The sequence below is a fragment of the Penaeus vannamei genome, chromosome 14 (genome assembly GCF_042767895.1).
Source record: "Penaeus vannamei isolate JL-2024 chromosome 14, ASM4276789v1, whole genome shotgun sequence".
NCBI classification, from domain to species: Eukaryota; Metazoa; Arthropoda; class Malacostraca; order Decapoda; family Penaeidae; genus Penaeus; species Penaeus vannamei.
In genome coordinates this window covers 3,992,879-4,007,878 of record NC_091562.1, presented here as the reverse complement: position 1 = coordinate 4,007,878, position 15,000 = coordinate 3,992,879, and the positions used below count along the sequence as shown (strand labels likewise).

General features: G+C 35.8%; 2 protein-coding genes across 2 annotated transcripts in view; one reads left to right on the top strand and one right to left on the bottom strand.

Annotated features, from left to right (window-relative positions):
• Positions 1–4,823, top strand: part of LOC113807121 (lysM and putative peptidoglycan-binding domain-containing protein 3) — an 11,144-nt gene extending 6,321 nt beyond the window's left edge. The window contains exons 2-3 of the mRNA XM_027358308.2: positions 957–1,218; positions 2,491–4,823. Coding sequence (XP_027214109.1) covers positions 957–1,218; positions 2,491–3,012 — 784 coding nt within the window. The 3' untranslated portion in view covers positions 3,013–4,823. The remainder of the gene's footprint in view (positions 1–956; positions 1,219–2,490) is intronic.
• Positions 4,824–8,252: 3,429 nt separating this feature from the next.
• On the bottom strand, positions 8,253–13,548 carry LOC113807119 (translation machinery-associated protein 16). Its single transcript, XM_027358306.2, has 5 exons — positions 13,376–13,548; positions 11,651–11,742; positions 10,363–10,503; positions 9,022–9,170; positions 8,253–8,564 (listed from the first exon to the last, which is right to left on the bottom strand). Exons 1-5 carry the CDS (start codon positions 13,376–13,378, stop codon positions 8,296–8,298), a joined length of 654 nt encoding a protein of 217 aa, XP_027214107.1. The 5' UTR covers positions 13,379–13,548; the 3' UTR covers positions 8,253–8,295.
• Positions 13,549–15,000: the final 1,452 nt, after the last annotated feature.

Below are 15,000 nucleotides of genomic sequence, written 5' to 3'. Positions count from 1 at the left end.
AGAATGCTGCTAATAAGGGCGTCAGACTTGGGAAACTGATGTTAGTCCACACACACTGCAGCAATTCAGGGACAGCAGATAGAGGGAAATACCCTATCATTACTTTGCAATTTCACAAGCCCTAAGCAGAGGCATAGGGCTTGACATCACTGGAAATGTTGGGAAGGGAGCATCCTGAGGTCCAAATCAGGACCTTCAATGTGTGCAGGCAGAGATGGGTTAAGTTGTCAAATAGTTAATTTCTCTTGGTAATTTTTTTCTCTGCTCAGATACATATAGGGTGCCATTGCATACCATGTGAGTGTCCCTTGGTACTGAATGCTCACGGTATCAAAAACAGTCAGTGTATAGTAATATGTATGGAATATTACACTATGTCTCATATTTTATACCATGTAGACGTATTTCAGTTACTGAATTTATTTTACAAGATATACTATCTGACAGAACGATAGTAGCTAATGATGATTACCTTGAAGAAATGGTACCACTGTTAGTACTGTTGTGATTGGTACTTCAAAAATATCACTCCTACTTCAGTGCCCATTTATGAGGTATTGACTAAAGAAGAGTAAATCACTCAGTATTCAAAGGTACAATACTAGGTTTTATGAAACAACTGAATTTTTGATTACTTAATAAGGAGGTAGCCAAGTATTAACATAAAGAAAAAATGATTCTGTATGGAATAGTGGAATCTTTGTTACTCTTAAAAGGGTGTAAAAGGGATTTAGCATGAAGGATAAAACAGAACATTTTGAATATGACAACTAAGTAATGTACCTGCAACCCCCCACCCCCCTACCTAACATCATGTACTCTGCAGAAGCTCAATAACATATCCTTGTTAGTTTGTAACACCCCCCTCCCACATTGCAGAATCAAACCAAGTTCAGCATACCAGTTTCTATGGAGTTCACAAACTGACTGCTTTCTCTCCTTTACTTTCTCCCCAGGAATTACAAGTACAGACGTCTTTCCAGCGCTGAGAATGGAGCCGGCAACGGGTACATTTCATGCGAAGAGGACGAGGAGGAGATATTCACATCACATGCCGTTGAGCTGAAGAAGATTGTAAGGAAGTCTGACGGTCAGGAGAAGAAAGACTCATCCGGCAGCAGCCCAGTTAGGTTCGTTTCTGAACATGAGCAGCTGATTGACAGACCCATACAAAGTGGAGAGACGCTCAGGAGCATATCTCTGAAGTACAGAATTCCGGTAAGAAATGTCTGTTTATTTTTTCTTTCCTTCTTGTTCTTTTACATGGAAGTTAGTTAGGAGGACAGAAATGTGTTTCTGTGCGATGGCTTCCAATTTTGTGTGACAAAAATTTGTTTTAGCTGTAGCGATGGGAATCCAGTATTCTCTTACTTTTGTATCCTATTAACCTGAACCCACTAGGGATAGTATGTAAGTACATGCCATTCCCATGTGAGTTAATCTTATTAATCGTCTTTAAACATAGATAGCTCCACAAGTAGTTAATCATAACCAATGAGCCGGGTACTATCTTCTTATATTGCTATTAGTAAAGTAAAGAACCTTATGATAATTTACCATGCTAATAGTAATAGCATTGATAGTGATGATGATGATCATGATGATTATGATGATGATGATAATAATAGTAATAAATAATAATAATGATAATGATAATAATAAATGATAATAATAATAATAAATGATAATAATAATAGTAATAATAAAAATGATAGTAATAATAATGATAATAATAATAATGATAATGATAATGATTATGATGATAATAATGATGTGATGATGATAATGATAATGATAATGATGATAGTAATAATGATGATAATGATGATGATGATGATGATAATAATAATAATAGTAATAAAAATGATTGAGGTGTCTGATGCACAAGGATAATAAGATGATAAGAGGATGATATATATATGAAAATGTATTTTGTTTATTTATTCTGAATATTTTGCCTAAAATAATACTGATATATACACTGCATTAAAAGTTTAGGAAAATTTAACTTTATCTCTTCCATGTAAAATGTGCCTTTTTGAATCAGATTCAGTTAATTTAACATTAAATTGATGTTATGTGTATGTTTTCTGTGTCAGGGATGAAAAGTGCATACACCTGATGATTATTTCTTTTATAGCAGTATTTTAGACTTAGTAAATCCATTGAACTTTTTAAATAAAGTTCAAAGCTATCTCATATTTTCTAAAAAAAAAAAAAATAAAGTTTAAAAAAGTTGCTTTTGATGTCAACAAATTTTTACCTTTTAATGAAAAGAATGGACTAATATACATATACAAGGTCTTTCTGCAACCACAGATGGTTACCTATACATTGTCTGTGATTATTTTTATATCTAGAAATCTCATCTGCAGAGTGTGATAAAGATTGATAGACTTTTTTCTTTTTGATTGATGATTTGTAGTTCCCAATGTATAAAACCCAAAGTATTCAAGTTTGGGATTTTATTAATCACTTCTCTTTTTTCAGATGTCAGAATTGAAGAGAATAAACAAGATCTTCCAAGAGAATGAATTCTTTGCCTTAAACTCTCTGAAGATTCCGGTTAAACCCAACTCGGTTTTGGCGGAAATGCTTGATGAAGAGAGCAAGCAGAGGCAGGAGAACGTTGCTAGTACTCGAGCTGCAGTATTGGGCACAAGGAGTGTCAGCAGCTGCAGTGAGTATGAGAGTGACTCTGAGATGCATGTAGGCTACATCAGCATTAACCGCATATTGAAAGATACACGCACCAAGAAGGATGCCAAGAGGTTCCTGGACAATATGAAGCGAGACTTGGCCCAGATCCGTGAAAAGACCAGCACGTACAAGGAGTCTCTAGATGAAGCTGCGGCTACCCTCACAGACCTGCGGTTTCGCCCCTTGGAGCAGCCAGACAAGTGTGAGGGAGCCGATTGGGGTATCAGCTGGTGGAAGATGATGGTGGCAGCAGCCATCCTCCTGATTGGGATTCCTTTGCTTTTCTTCTGGTATTCAAATCACAGTAGCTAAGGCTTTCGTGATAGACGGAGAAGGAGGAAGAGAGGACTTCGAAGAACTCAGGAGTACTGAAGAGCTTAGCAGAGTAAGCTCCTCATCAGACTTTTTAGAAACGATCTTTTCTGGTTTCTTCCTTTTCTTACTCTTCATTTATCTTGATTTATCTCCAGTGTTTACATTTTTGAGGAACAAACAGGTTTATCATTATTTCATCCATGAAACAAAGGGAAACCTTAATATGTACTTTTTGTGTGTTGTATGGCCTACAGATGGAACAAGCCAATAATTTCAGCAAATATTATTCCACTTTGTGTTCAAGAGGTTGATTCAAACAAATTGTATGTTTGGGGGAAAAGATAACTTTATGGATGTTCATTGCAACCTTTTTTTTTCTAAAAATTTTGCATTATTAGAAGTGCATTTATTTATTACTGTTGTTATTGTTATGTCTCTCTCCACTTTTATTATGTACTATAAATCTTTTCCTGAACAGACTTTCAAAATAATTTTAAATTTAACAAATAATATGTCCCCTTAATTGACTGTTGCATCAGAGAATACAATTGAATATTGATGCCAAAGTGCAAATTGCTGCCAGATGAATTGAATATGATGGCTGCTTGTGTGAGTATGAGAAATTATGAGAGATTATGAAGACCACGTTGTATGTGATATTTTTCTGTAGCTTTCAAGGTTACAAGAAGATATGACTCGGTGATTTCTAGTTTTGATATTAGGAATTTTATTTGATTCCAGAACATCAATAATGGTGAATGTTGACCTGTTGATGCCAAGGTAACATGTACACATACCCTGTCCACTTTGATTTTATTTTTTTATTAGTATTTTTTTTTCATGTGTAGATGCCTCCATGTGTTTAGTCATGTAGGAGTCAATTACTAGGCATATCTGATCTTACTTATTAACTGTATTCCTTTAATTTTGAAAAGTGTATATTCCTATAACTACAGGTATTGTTAGAAATGTTAACCCTCTTATGATGGGGCCAGAATTTTCTGTGGCGTAATAATTATGCAACAGTATAGCCTTTCTGGCCAGACGTGTGCTGTGTACAGCTGGCCCATCTGCTCGATTGCTAGAGTGAGTTAGGACATGTATACGTGTCATACGTCATGATGGCTATAGGCATGCCCATCACTAAGGGGTTAGATAATGATAATATCAATGATGATAATGATAATAGTAATGTAAAGAACAATAATTATTAGAAATTAGAAAATTGAATATCCAAGAAATGGGGTAAACCAGACCAACCAGGCAGGCGTAGTGATTGACTCCTTGCAAGCTAAGTGCTCATGAAACCACTTATATATACACAAAATAGGCAAAACAAGACTACAGTGGACAGTTCATGTACTCAGCACCAATAGGTTAATGCAGGACTGTTTTATAGTGCTGTTGTTACTATATTTATAGATTTTAAGATATTGTTATGATAATGTTTTTCTAAAAGTACTGTACATCATTTCCAATTAATTCCATTATTTTATTATTATTTTAAATTTTTTTCTTTCTTTCTTTTTTTTTTATTATTATTGATATTAATTGTTATAGAAGAGCATTGTGTTTTTGCAGAGGTATTTAAGAGAGCCTGTTTTGTGAATGGTATTATTACTATTATTATTTTTTATTTATTATTCATCAGTATGTTGTTGGTATTATGATAAGCATCACTTTTTTTTTTTGGCAGAAAATATTAAGATAAGTCTCAAGATTGTCATAAATGTCCTGTTTTCTTATTTATTCTTTTGCGGTGAAGAGAAGGTGCTCTGAATGTATCCAAATATATTTTTTTCGAATTATTTTTGAATTATTTTTAGCATTACTCTTGCCTTCATTGTTTTCTTGTTACTTATTGAGGATTATCACCATTAAGACTGCCAGTTTAAAAATACATTAGGAGAAAATTCACTTGAAAATATCTTTAGTGTTTGTAATTTTTTTGGAGGGGGGAGGAGGTAGTCGGAAAATATCATATTTAAAGTTGTAATTTTAGATCCTGTAGAAGCTGTGGGTTTGCTTCTCAGCCTTCACAAGAATAGAGAAAAACTGAAATGCTTTTCTGTTAAGATTTAGGCCTCCCTGAATATTAATTTTGAGTGTATCGTGTGGCTTATTTGGTGGATTTATCTTGTTTTGTATGTGGCATATATATCTTTGTACATGGCCACGATTTCACTTTCTTTTTCTCTATTGTTCTTTTCTGTCTTATTCTCTCTCTCTCTCTCTCTCTCTCTCTCTCTCTCTCTCTCTCTCTCTCTCTCTCTCTCTCTCTCTCTCTCTCTCTCTCTCTCTCTCTCTCTCTCTCACACACACACACACCACACACCACACACACACCACACACACACCACACACACCATACACACCACACACACCACACACACACACACACACACACATATATATGTATACCAACAGAACATAGTGTAGAAAGAATGTAGATACTTACATACACACAAAAGTTATTGGGAAACCACATTTTCTTTTTCATATTACAAGACACAGATCACAACAGTTTATGGGGTTCTTGTGACAAATAACATGGACATCCTTTTTTCCTTATAAAACCATTAGTCTTTTAAGGCTGTTATGATACCTGTGATGTCTGGCTGAAGGTGCCAATAATGGGATAGCTTGTACATATTAAATGTTTAAATCTTATTGTAACTATATTGGTGAAGAAAATGTGCAATCTTGCAAATGACATTACAGAGCAGTGCAGTATTATTGTATGTCATGGTTGTCTTGGGGTAGACTACAGGGTCTTTTGATAGTAGTGGAAATAGTTTTGTTTTATTATGATTTTATTTCATTTTATTTAAGCAAATTAAAAAAGTTGAAATATTTTTGAAAATATACTGAGTAAAGAAGGGTTGGAATTTCTACTTTTTTGTGGTAAATATGAGCTTCCAGGAACCATAGCTCAAGCTGGATAAGCTTGTTAATGTGCAAAAGGAAGATCGGTGCAAAGTTTGAAGTTTCGTATGTAGTTTTCTTTTATTGAATTTATGAATGAAGAAACAAGAACAATAATGTTTTAAAATTTGCTGCCTTTTTTGTTTAAAAAATTACTTAATATTTACTGTAATCCAGTAAAGGTGGCTGTAAATAAGAAAAATCATACTGAATGTTTTGAAAATACAATTTTATGAAGTCTTAATATTTTTCATATTGCATGAAATCTATTAGAGGTTTTGTGAAAAATGGCTTTATAAAATGAGAAATAAGTTTTTTTTTCCATATGTACATATACAGTCAAAGAGAACGAGTTATTGATTATATATCTGTATTGATAAAATAAGTTGTATGTTGCTGGGTGTTGATTATAATGCATAATAATCCTACATAAGGTTGTGTAATTGTGTTGGATGCTAGAGTATACAGAAGTCTGCTAACACCTAAGTGAATTCTTCAAAATCAAGTTCTGAAGATTATAAGGAATTTAAATGATCTAGTGTGCATTCATTCAGTTTATGAGAAGCAGAAAGGATTTTTAGCTGTGGTTGTCAAACAGTTTTAATATCATAAGAGATACATGGACAGGCGGACCTATATAAAGAGAACATATGCACTCACTTCAATTATGCGTCAAGTTTACATAACCTTTAAAACAGAAAATCCCTCAAGGTATGAGAAAAGCTACACATAGAATAACAATATGATTATAAAATTGCAGAAGCTAATTATAGAATACTTGTAAGGCCTAAATTTAGCTTCTTACCTACTAACCTGCTCACAGTGCAAAGAAGAGGAAGTTATTTCACCCACAAAGAAGACAGTCTTCAGATTCTAGCATTATGTATATTTATGCTCAGGAACAATCTCTCACAACAACTTCAAATGCTTTTTCAAGACTGATAAGGAATGGTATTTCCTTGGTTGTCAGATACTGAGTCTTTAGTGGACTTATTTAATAATTAGAGAGTTCTCCTTAGGTTATCTTTTATATTTCATCCATGGAGGTTAAAGTTATTTGTTGAAATATAAATTTGTTGGTATTTGCTAATGTCTTCCACTTCATTACCATTTTGTCTCCAGCTAATATAACCTAAGCCTTATACCCTTTACCGTTTTATTTATTTGAATCCTTATCAAATAGGGAAGTGTTTGTGGGTTGTAATTATTAACGGGAAATGGTTGTCTAGTACAGCATTTTTTGTGGTTTGGATTTTTTTTTTTTCTTTCCTTGATACAAAATGTGCAAGTCTTGTCATGTATACAATGTGTAGAAACTGTGGACATAAAGAAAATTGATTAATGTATTTGAAAAAAAAAAAATAATAATAATCTTTGGGTAGTGGTATCAAGATATACTTTTGTGGAATTTTGTTAGATACTAAAATTATAATTTGGTTTTCATATATCATGTTTTTTTTTATGTAGAAGAAACTGCTAGATATTTGTTAAAGGAATTATAGATGGGGTTCCTTTAATAAGTTATAATTCATGTAACTTCACATGGGACCAATTAGATATCTGCTGAGACTTGCACTTCATTAATAGATTATCTTGTCTTCGGCAACCTATCTCCTATCTCCATGCATCTATCTTTCTATATCATTATCAATCATTCTTCAGAGAGCAAGAGAGAGAAAGAGTGTGTGAGAGAGAAACCTGATAACTGCTTATATTTAACCCTTTTCAGCTAAGGAGAACCAAGTGCCTTGTAATGTATTGTAAATGCAGGATTTGTATGGGTTTGGTGTTGGAGTGAACTTTTAAGTATTTCTACTGTAAAATGTAGTCAGTAGACATGAGGAAATTGTGTAACATTATGAAAGTATATATTTTGTAAATAAATGTAAGTTCTTGAATGGTTTTGTATGATTTACCTATATTAAAAGCAAATTTTTTTCTTTGTTACATTGCTTTCTTCAATGGAAAATCTTTCTCTTTAGTTAATTTACGTAAGAGTAAGTAAAGACAAGACGCTTGTGAAAAATTATGTTCTCCATGACCTGTAAGTGCCAATTATAAAAACTATCCCCACACATATTATAAGAACACTTTTATATGTGCAGTTGATGATTTTCATATATGCTTAATAATAGTTAAATTTATTCAGAGGTGAAAAAAAAAATGTAGTTAGATTCCAAAGCAACCCTCCACACTAATAAATTACATTGTCAAAATAAGGACATCTATAGCCATCAACTGCTAGTACATTTCTCTCACTCTGAAACTCAAAATAAAAAATGCACAAAAATATTAGAAAAAGAAAACACTCATCTCTTTTCAGTTTATTTATACTGACCCTTCAGTATTACAGTTTTAACCTTCCATATCATCGTCTTTCTCCCCATCCTTATTGTCAGTATCACCATCGTCATCACTATCCTCATCTAACCCTTCTGTGTCTTCATCCATGGTCTCTTCTGTTGGTGCAGCAGAGGAAGACTCCGGCTCAAGTCTGCTCGTTAAATTATCTTCAAGGTCTTTTCTCTTGTACTTTCGCAGCTTGAGGTTTGATAGGAACCGCAGCTCTCCTGACCAGGACTTGAAAGTTTGCAAGTTCTTTGGGCAGAAGAAGTCAACTGTTTCTGGTGGGTGGAGAGGGACAGATGAGCACAAGGATTGAGTTTGTAATTAAGTTGTCCTTAATTTTACACCACCTCTCGCCTGCCTGCTTTCCCTACCTGTCTATCTGTCTGTCTGTCTGTCTCATTAGCACTCTCTCTCTCTCTCTCGTGTGTGTGTGGGGGGGAGAGGTGTGGGTGTGTGGGTGTGTGTTAAGGGTGGGTGTGGAGGGTGGGTGTGGAGGGTGGGTGTGGGGGGTGTGGGTGTGGGTGTGGGTGTGGGAATGTGGGGATGGGTGGGTGCATGTGTGCATGCATGTATGTGTCTAGCTAATTTTGTGTGTCCTTGTATAGCTATCTTGCCTATCTGGTTCTCTTCCTCCCTCCCCAACTTCTTATACTTTCATATAACTCATGTTACAAAGATAATATATATGAATAAGGGCCTCTCTCAGTATATTTCCAGGACTAAAATTCTTACCAAAGCCATTGTCCGTGAACAGCGCTGTCTCTTGCTCATGCACAATCTTTATCGTGGACTCGCGGCTGGCATGCTGGTTTTTGCTTCTTTTCCCGATACTCTGCTTTAAGTTGATCTGTTCCAGTTCTTCCATGTTGCGGTCAATGTATCTGGAATTATGGATTTGTAAGTGTAATCATGTGCTAGGCAGACCGTATGAAGCAAACCTATGCACACAGATTGACATTTTTGAAAGGATTGGGGGGTGGGGGGGATAAAATAAATAAATAAATAAAGAATGCCTTTTTGTTTTTTGTTTTTGCAGGGGGGGGGGGAGGCAAATGGAAACTGAAAAGACACAGATAATGCAAACCTCAATAGGCAGCAGACTATAAGCTGCACATATCCTATTATCATATACTTTGAAAAGCTCTATAAACATCCATAAGCATAAGGAAGGTAAAAACGTATAAAATTTTAAATGGTCAGACTTTAAAATTGTTTAAATCTTTAGGCTTCTGACTTCTGAAATTAATATAATGAGCTAGTCTGATTATAAACATTCAACACAATGTGTGAATACAGAAATAGTGAAACAAACAGATATTGACCAATCGGCCTCTTAGTTATTAACTAAAGAGTGAGCTAGGCAGATATGAAATGTGACTATTGCCAAAGAAACATAATGGAAAAAGAAAAAAGGCAGTAAGTTGCATGATAATAAGGTGGTCAGTCCATTTCCACTCCGACTTCAGCTGTGCTGCACATAGCCAGTATCACAAATGAGTCGACTGAGAGTGCAGGTCAACTGGGCATCAACCAAGGACCTTGATATTGCAAAGCCAGCACTATCACTGAGCAGTGCCATTGCTGTGCAAAATCCCTATATTAATTCAAACATGTTGATTTGAAATTGACCTTTATTTCATTTTCTGACCCGAAGAGGGAATGTAAACTGACTGAAAACTTTCCACTAAACTTGTGTAATGTGTAGGATTTTCCTTCATTGTATGCTAAAAGTATAATTAAGGGAAAGTCAGACGATAAAGTATTACATGTTGAACAAATTTTTGAAACCATAACATTCTAAAACCATAATATTTAGCAAGATTTCTTGGAGTAAATCCTAGAAACAAATAAAAAAGTTGGTTTGCAAGTGTGAAAAGAGAAAAAAAGAAAAAAAGAAGAAGAAGAAAAAAAAGAGAAATGAATAAAAAAGTAAAGAAAAAAGTAGGAAATCATGAGTACTATTTTTTCAGAGAAGCATTAAAAATGAATAGAAAAGAAGAAGAAAAAAAGAAATATACATATATAATACTTTCACTTCTATAACATTCCCGCATTACAAGATACTGCACTTACTTTTGTATCAAATTCAAAACATCCTTAGGAGTGACCACCTCTATACTTGGATCCATTTCTTTCTTGAACCACAGCAGTTTGTCGCCCAGAACTTGCAGCTTCAAGTTATTTTCACCTCTTCTCTTCTTCATTTTGATTTCTCTGTAGATGCGTAGAACAATAAGAAAATAAATGAGAAAGAATAGGAAGAAAATATCAAATGATATTGGTTTATGTTGTCTTTTGGCTATACTAACATCAAACATGAAATCCTGTGAATATCTAATGTTTCCAGAGTACATCCTTACAAGCATCAAATAAAATATCTTGAATGAGCAGCAAACGATCACAACAAAAATACTTCCACAACAAAGATATTTCAACAATAAGAATGATATATCTTCTGTTCTGCTGTTGTAAAATACTACTAGCATGCATACTTGAAAAAAGTTAAAACCCTATGCTAACACACTAAAATTCATCAGTGTTTTCAAGTTATGTGGGCTGGGCACTTGGCATTAAGGCAATTTTGATTAGTAACGTCATCAGCAGCTGTCATACAGTGGAGTCAATTTGCCCATACTTAATGCTAAATAAGAAATACAGGTTCTTGACAAGATGTGATTGTGTGCTCTTGACCAGCATAGGATGGAAGTTCTGAAAAGCCAGGTGCAAGCCAGGAAGCCTTCTGGTGAATCTGTCAACCTTTCCTACCTTCCTTTAAACTAAATGTAACTGTGATAGTTTTTTGTTACCTTCATATTTACAGTATTTATTTTGCTTTAACTGCTACATAAGGTTACCATATACTTTGTTATTTTGTGTTCTCAATACATTCTGCATTCATTTATTGATTTTATACTCCCCATTTCATACTTGTAATATTGCTTAGGATATTTATTGTTGGGGCATTTTTAAATAAAGTGGGTAGTCTGTCTACCCGAGAACAGAATAATTTCTGTTAATTCTTACCATCATGTTCAGATCCAATTAGGTGTGTTAGGAGAGGCTTTTGTGTGTATAGAGAACAGCATAATGGTACCCTAATCCAACAACGAAGGGCATCAAGCTAATGGACAGTAGCTGGGATCTTAAATGTGATACACTTGTGTTCTCACCCGCCGCATGTGCTTCACAAACGGGTCCCAAGCAGTGGTTACTTGCTGCTATAACTACCACCCAGAAATTAGGGTGTTTTTACTCAGAGGTACCATGGATGGATGGGGTAACAACTTGCAAGTGAGACCAAAAAAAAAAAAAAAAAAAAAAGGAGAATAAGTAAAAGATAAAGAAGAAAAATCATTCTTACCTGCTGACCATCTTACTTAACTTCTTGGCCTTCCTGCTGTTGGGATGAATGACCTTCTGGTTCTCCTTCAAGACGTTGATTTTGTGCTTCCCCTGTGAAAAGACAAAAGGTTAATTTAAAAGAAGCTAAGGAGGGGGAGGAGGAGGTGAAAAGTTACTATGACATGGATATAACTTCATTCTGTTAATTTACCAGGTTACAGGTATCTGCAATCTAGAAACCTAACCTAACCTATGAAGAGTTTATAATTTAAGAGTCAGGAAAGCCATATATTACAGGTTAATAATACATGGAATAAAAGCTAATAACAACACTAGTTGAAAATAAGAAGTTATCATATTGAATATGACATTTTTCATGTATGACAATACTATAGATGAAATGGGGGTCTGGGGGGCGGTTCCACAGCATAATTTCTACATATCTGTAGAGGGTGAAAGGAGCCTACCAATACCAAAATCATTGTGATTGAATATGTGAAGCTATTCTATAAAATTATCCAGATTGGGTCAAACAGCTTGGGTGGGAGTCTAGAGGTAGCCTAGAGTATCTGGCTAAAGAAGTAGAGAGAAGTTATGGTCAAGGACAAATACCCCTGTCTGCCCTTTACCTGTGCTTAAAAATATCCTTTGGTGTTTTTGTATTTTACTGGAATTCTTAATCCAGAACTTGTAAGTTTGACATCAGGATCATAGGTATCATTCCATTGAAAAGTTTTTCTGCATTTTCTGCCTATAAAGATTTCAGGGAGAACTGTGATATATGGAGGCTAGGAAAGTTTTGGGATAATACAGCAATGTTTGTGGATTGGGTAATGTTTTTCTAATAAGTCCATACGACGGATTGTGACGAATTTGGTATCATTGCATTCCTCTCATCATCTACAATGCAAACATATTGGTTTTATTGCGTGGAAGCCCTCCCAACCCCCACATTCTTGGCCCCGATAGCAGGGGAGGGCATGAAAGGTACCAGGGAAAATCGGGGTAAAATGTGAATAATATACATGCCACCCCCAATCCCCTGCCCAGGAATACAACAAATTCTCCATGTATTCTTGGCAGGGGAAAATATCGGACAGACTTGGCAACAGTGTTCCCACATGGTGGTCATATGCTCTATCCTGCTTTGAAAATGTGGAGGATTCTTTATTTTCTTGGGTTAGGATTGAGGGTTGGTAGCTCTCCATGGGGGGGGAGGGAACAGCCCCCTGCATTATACAATATAGTGACTGATTCTACATATAATATTTACATTTCCCCTGGTAGCTTCATGCCCTCCTCTGCTACTGGGGCCAAGAATGTGGAGGGTTGGGGGCTTTACATGCAATAATTTGTGCATATCTGGAAACTAGTCAGTGAGAGGAATCCCAGGATACCAAAATCATCACGATCCATCATGCAGACATATTTGAAAAAATTACCATGGATTCCTAGAAATGCCCTAAGGTTGTTAGCTGGAGTAATAGGTTTCCCAAGGGGGCAGTCACTTCCCCATTACCATCTCTAAAATTACCCAAGTACCGGCACCACGTCTATCAATATATGGAAAAAATGATCATGCTTGTCTTAACATATTCTGCCCCTATAAAACGCATAATAGAATGCAGATAATAGTAATTGATGGGAGGCTACAGTAATAATATTACTCATAGAATTATTGTCTGTTTACTATGAACTACACTGTAAATTCATAAAAATTTCCATTACAACTCGATACACTCACCATGTTTGTGATTTTCCTGTCCTTTACTTCAATATATCTTCCTCAGAGAATTAAGTGAATTTGTTAATTTTCCTCTCGTTGGCAAGATCTATGCGAACGTTGTGTTATATGAGTTTTTTTTCCAACATAAATGAAGACACCTTCCGCCTGCCTGTAACTCGCCGCACGTGTTTACTGTTTACGTCGCTTGGAATAGAGTTCTGTAGCGAGACTGGCGAGTGTCTAGAATGGATCCCAAACTCACTCTCTCTCACTCTCTCTCTCTCTCTCTCTCTCTCTCTCTCTCTCTCTCTCTTCTCTCTCTCTCTCTCTCTCTCTCTCTCTCTCTCTCTCTCTCTATCGCTCTCTCCCTCTCTCTATCGCTCTCTCTCTCTCTCTCTCTCTCTCTCTCTCTCTCTCTAGCTCTCTCTCTCTCTCTCTCTCTCTCTCTCTCTCTCTCTCTCTCTCTCACTCCCTCCCTCCCCCCTCTCTCTGTATCGCTCTCTCTCTCTCTCTCTCTCTCTCTCTCTCTCTCTCTCTTTCTTTCTCTCTCCCTCCCTCCCCTCCCCCCTCTCTCTGTATCGCTCTCTCTCGCTCTCCCTCTCTCTCGCTCTCCCTCTCTTTCGCTCTCCCTCTCTCTCTCTCTCTCGCTCTCTCTCTCTCTCTCGCTCTCTCTCTCTCTATCGCTCTCTCTCTCTATCGCTCTCTCTCTCTCTCTCTCTCTCTCTCTCTCTCTCTCTCTCTCTCTCTCTCTCTCTCTCTCTCTCTCTCTCTCTCTCTCTCTCTCTCTCTCTCTCTTATAGGGAATGATCTCGTGATAAATTGAAAACAAAAATGAATATAAATCCACTCTATAACATAACAATTGTAATAGAAATCCACATCAAAAGTTGGACACCAATTTTCAACTTTTCTGTAAACATTTGATATGGCGGTTAATGGAAACTTTTTCCTTTTTTAAAAATTCTTCTCTCCTTCCCCTTACTATCTTCTTTCTTCATTCTTTTTTTATATACGTCTTCTTTCCTTTCTTTACTTCACTTGTCTTCCTCTTTTCTTTGTTTCAGTATGTTCTCTTGGATTCCCTGAAGACCCCATTACGATTTTCGATGGAATGGCTACTCCTCAGTGACGGCTAATATTAGCTGTGTACTTCTCTCAATCAGTAGCTTACCCTCGCACCCTTAAGAAATTTTATTGTGTCCTCGCAACCCGGTTATATCCAGAGCATCGTGAAGGACAAAGGAGGTAAACTTAGACTAAATTTGATCAGCAAGATAAAATATTCTTTTTCATTTTCTAAAAAAAAAGAAAAAAAAAATGGACAAGAAAGCATGTCGAAGATTATTTGAATAAACCCCACAAAAAATATGCTTGAAATATCTACATACAGAAATAAAAAAAACTGACTTTAAAACGTGTATATAAGTGAAATTTCATATCAATGGCTCTTTTCATCCTGTTTCTTAATCATGAGTAATCGATTGATTAATTGCCAGTCTTCAAGATGGACATTTCTCGCACCCTGTGGAATGCTATCTCACGATCCCAGGATTTGCGAGGACACCTGGTTGGGAAACTTTGATTTAGCATACTTCCTTCTCTCCGATTATCCACGATCTCCCTTTCCTGGCTCTGTTGTTGGG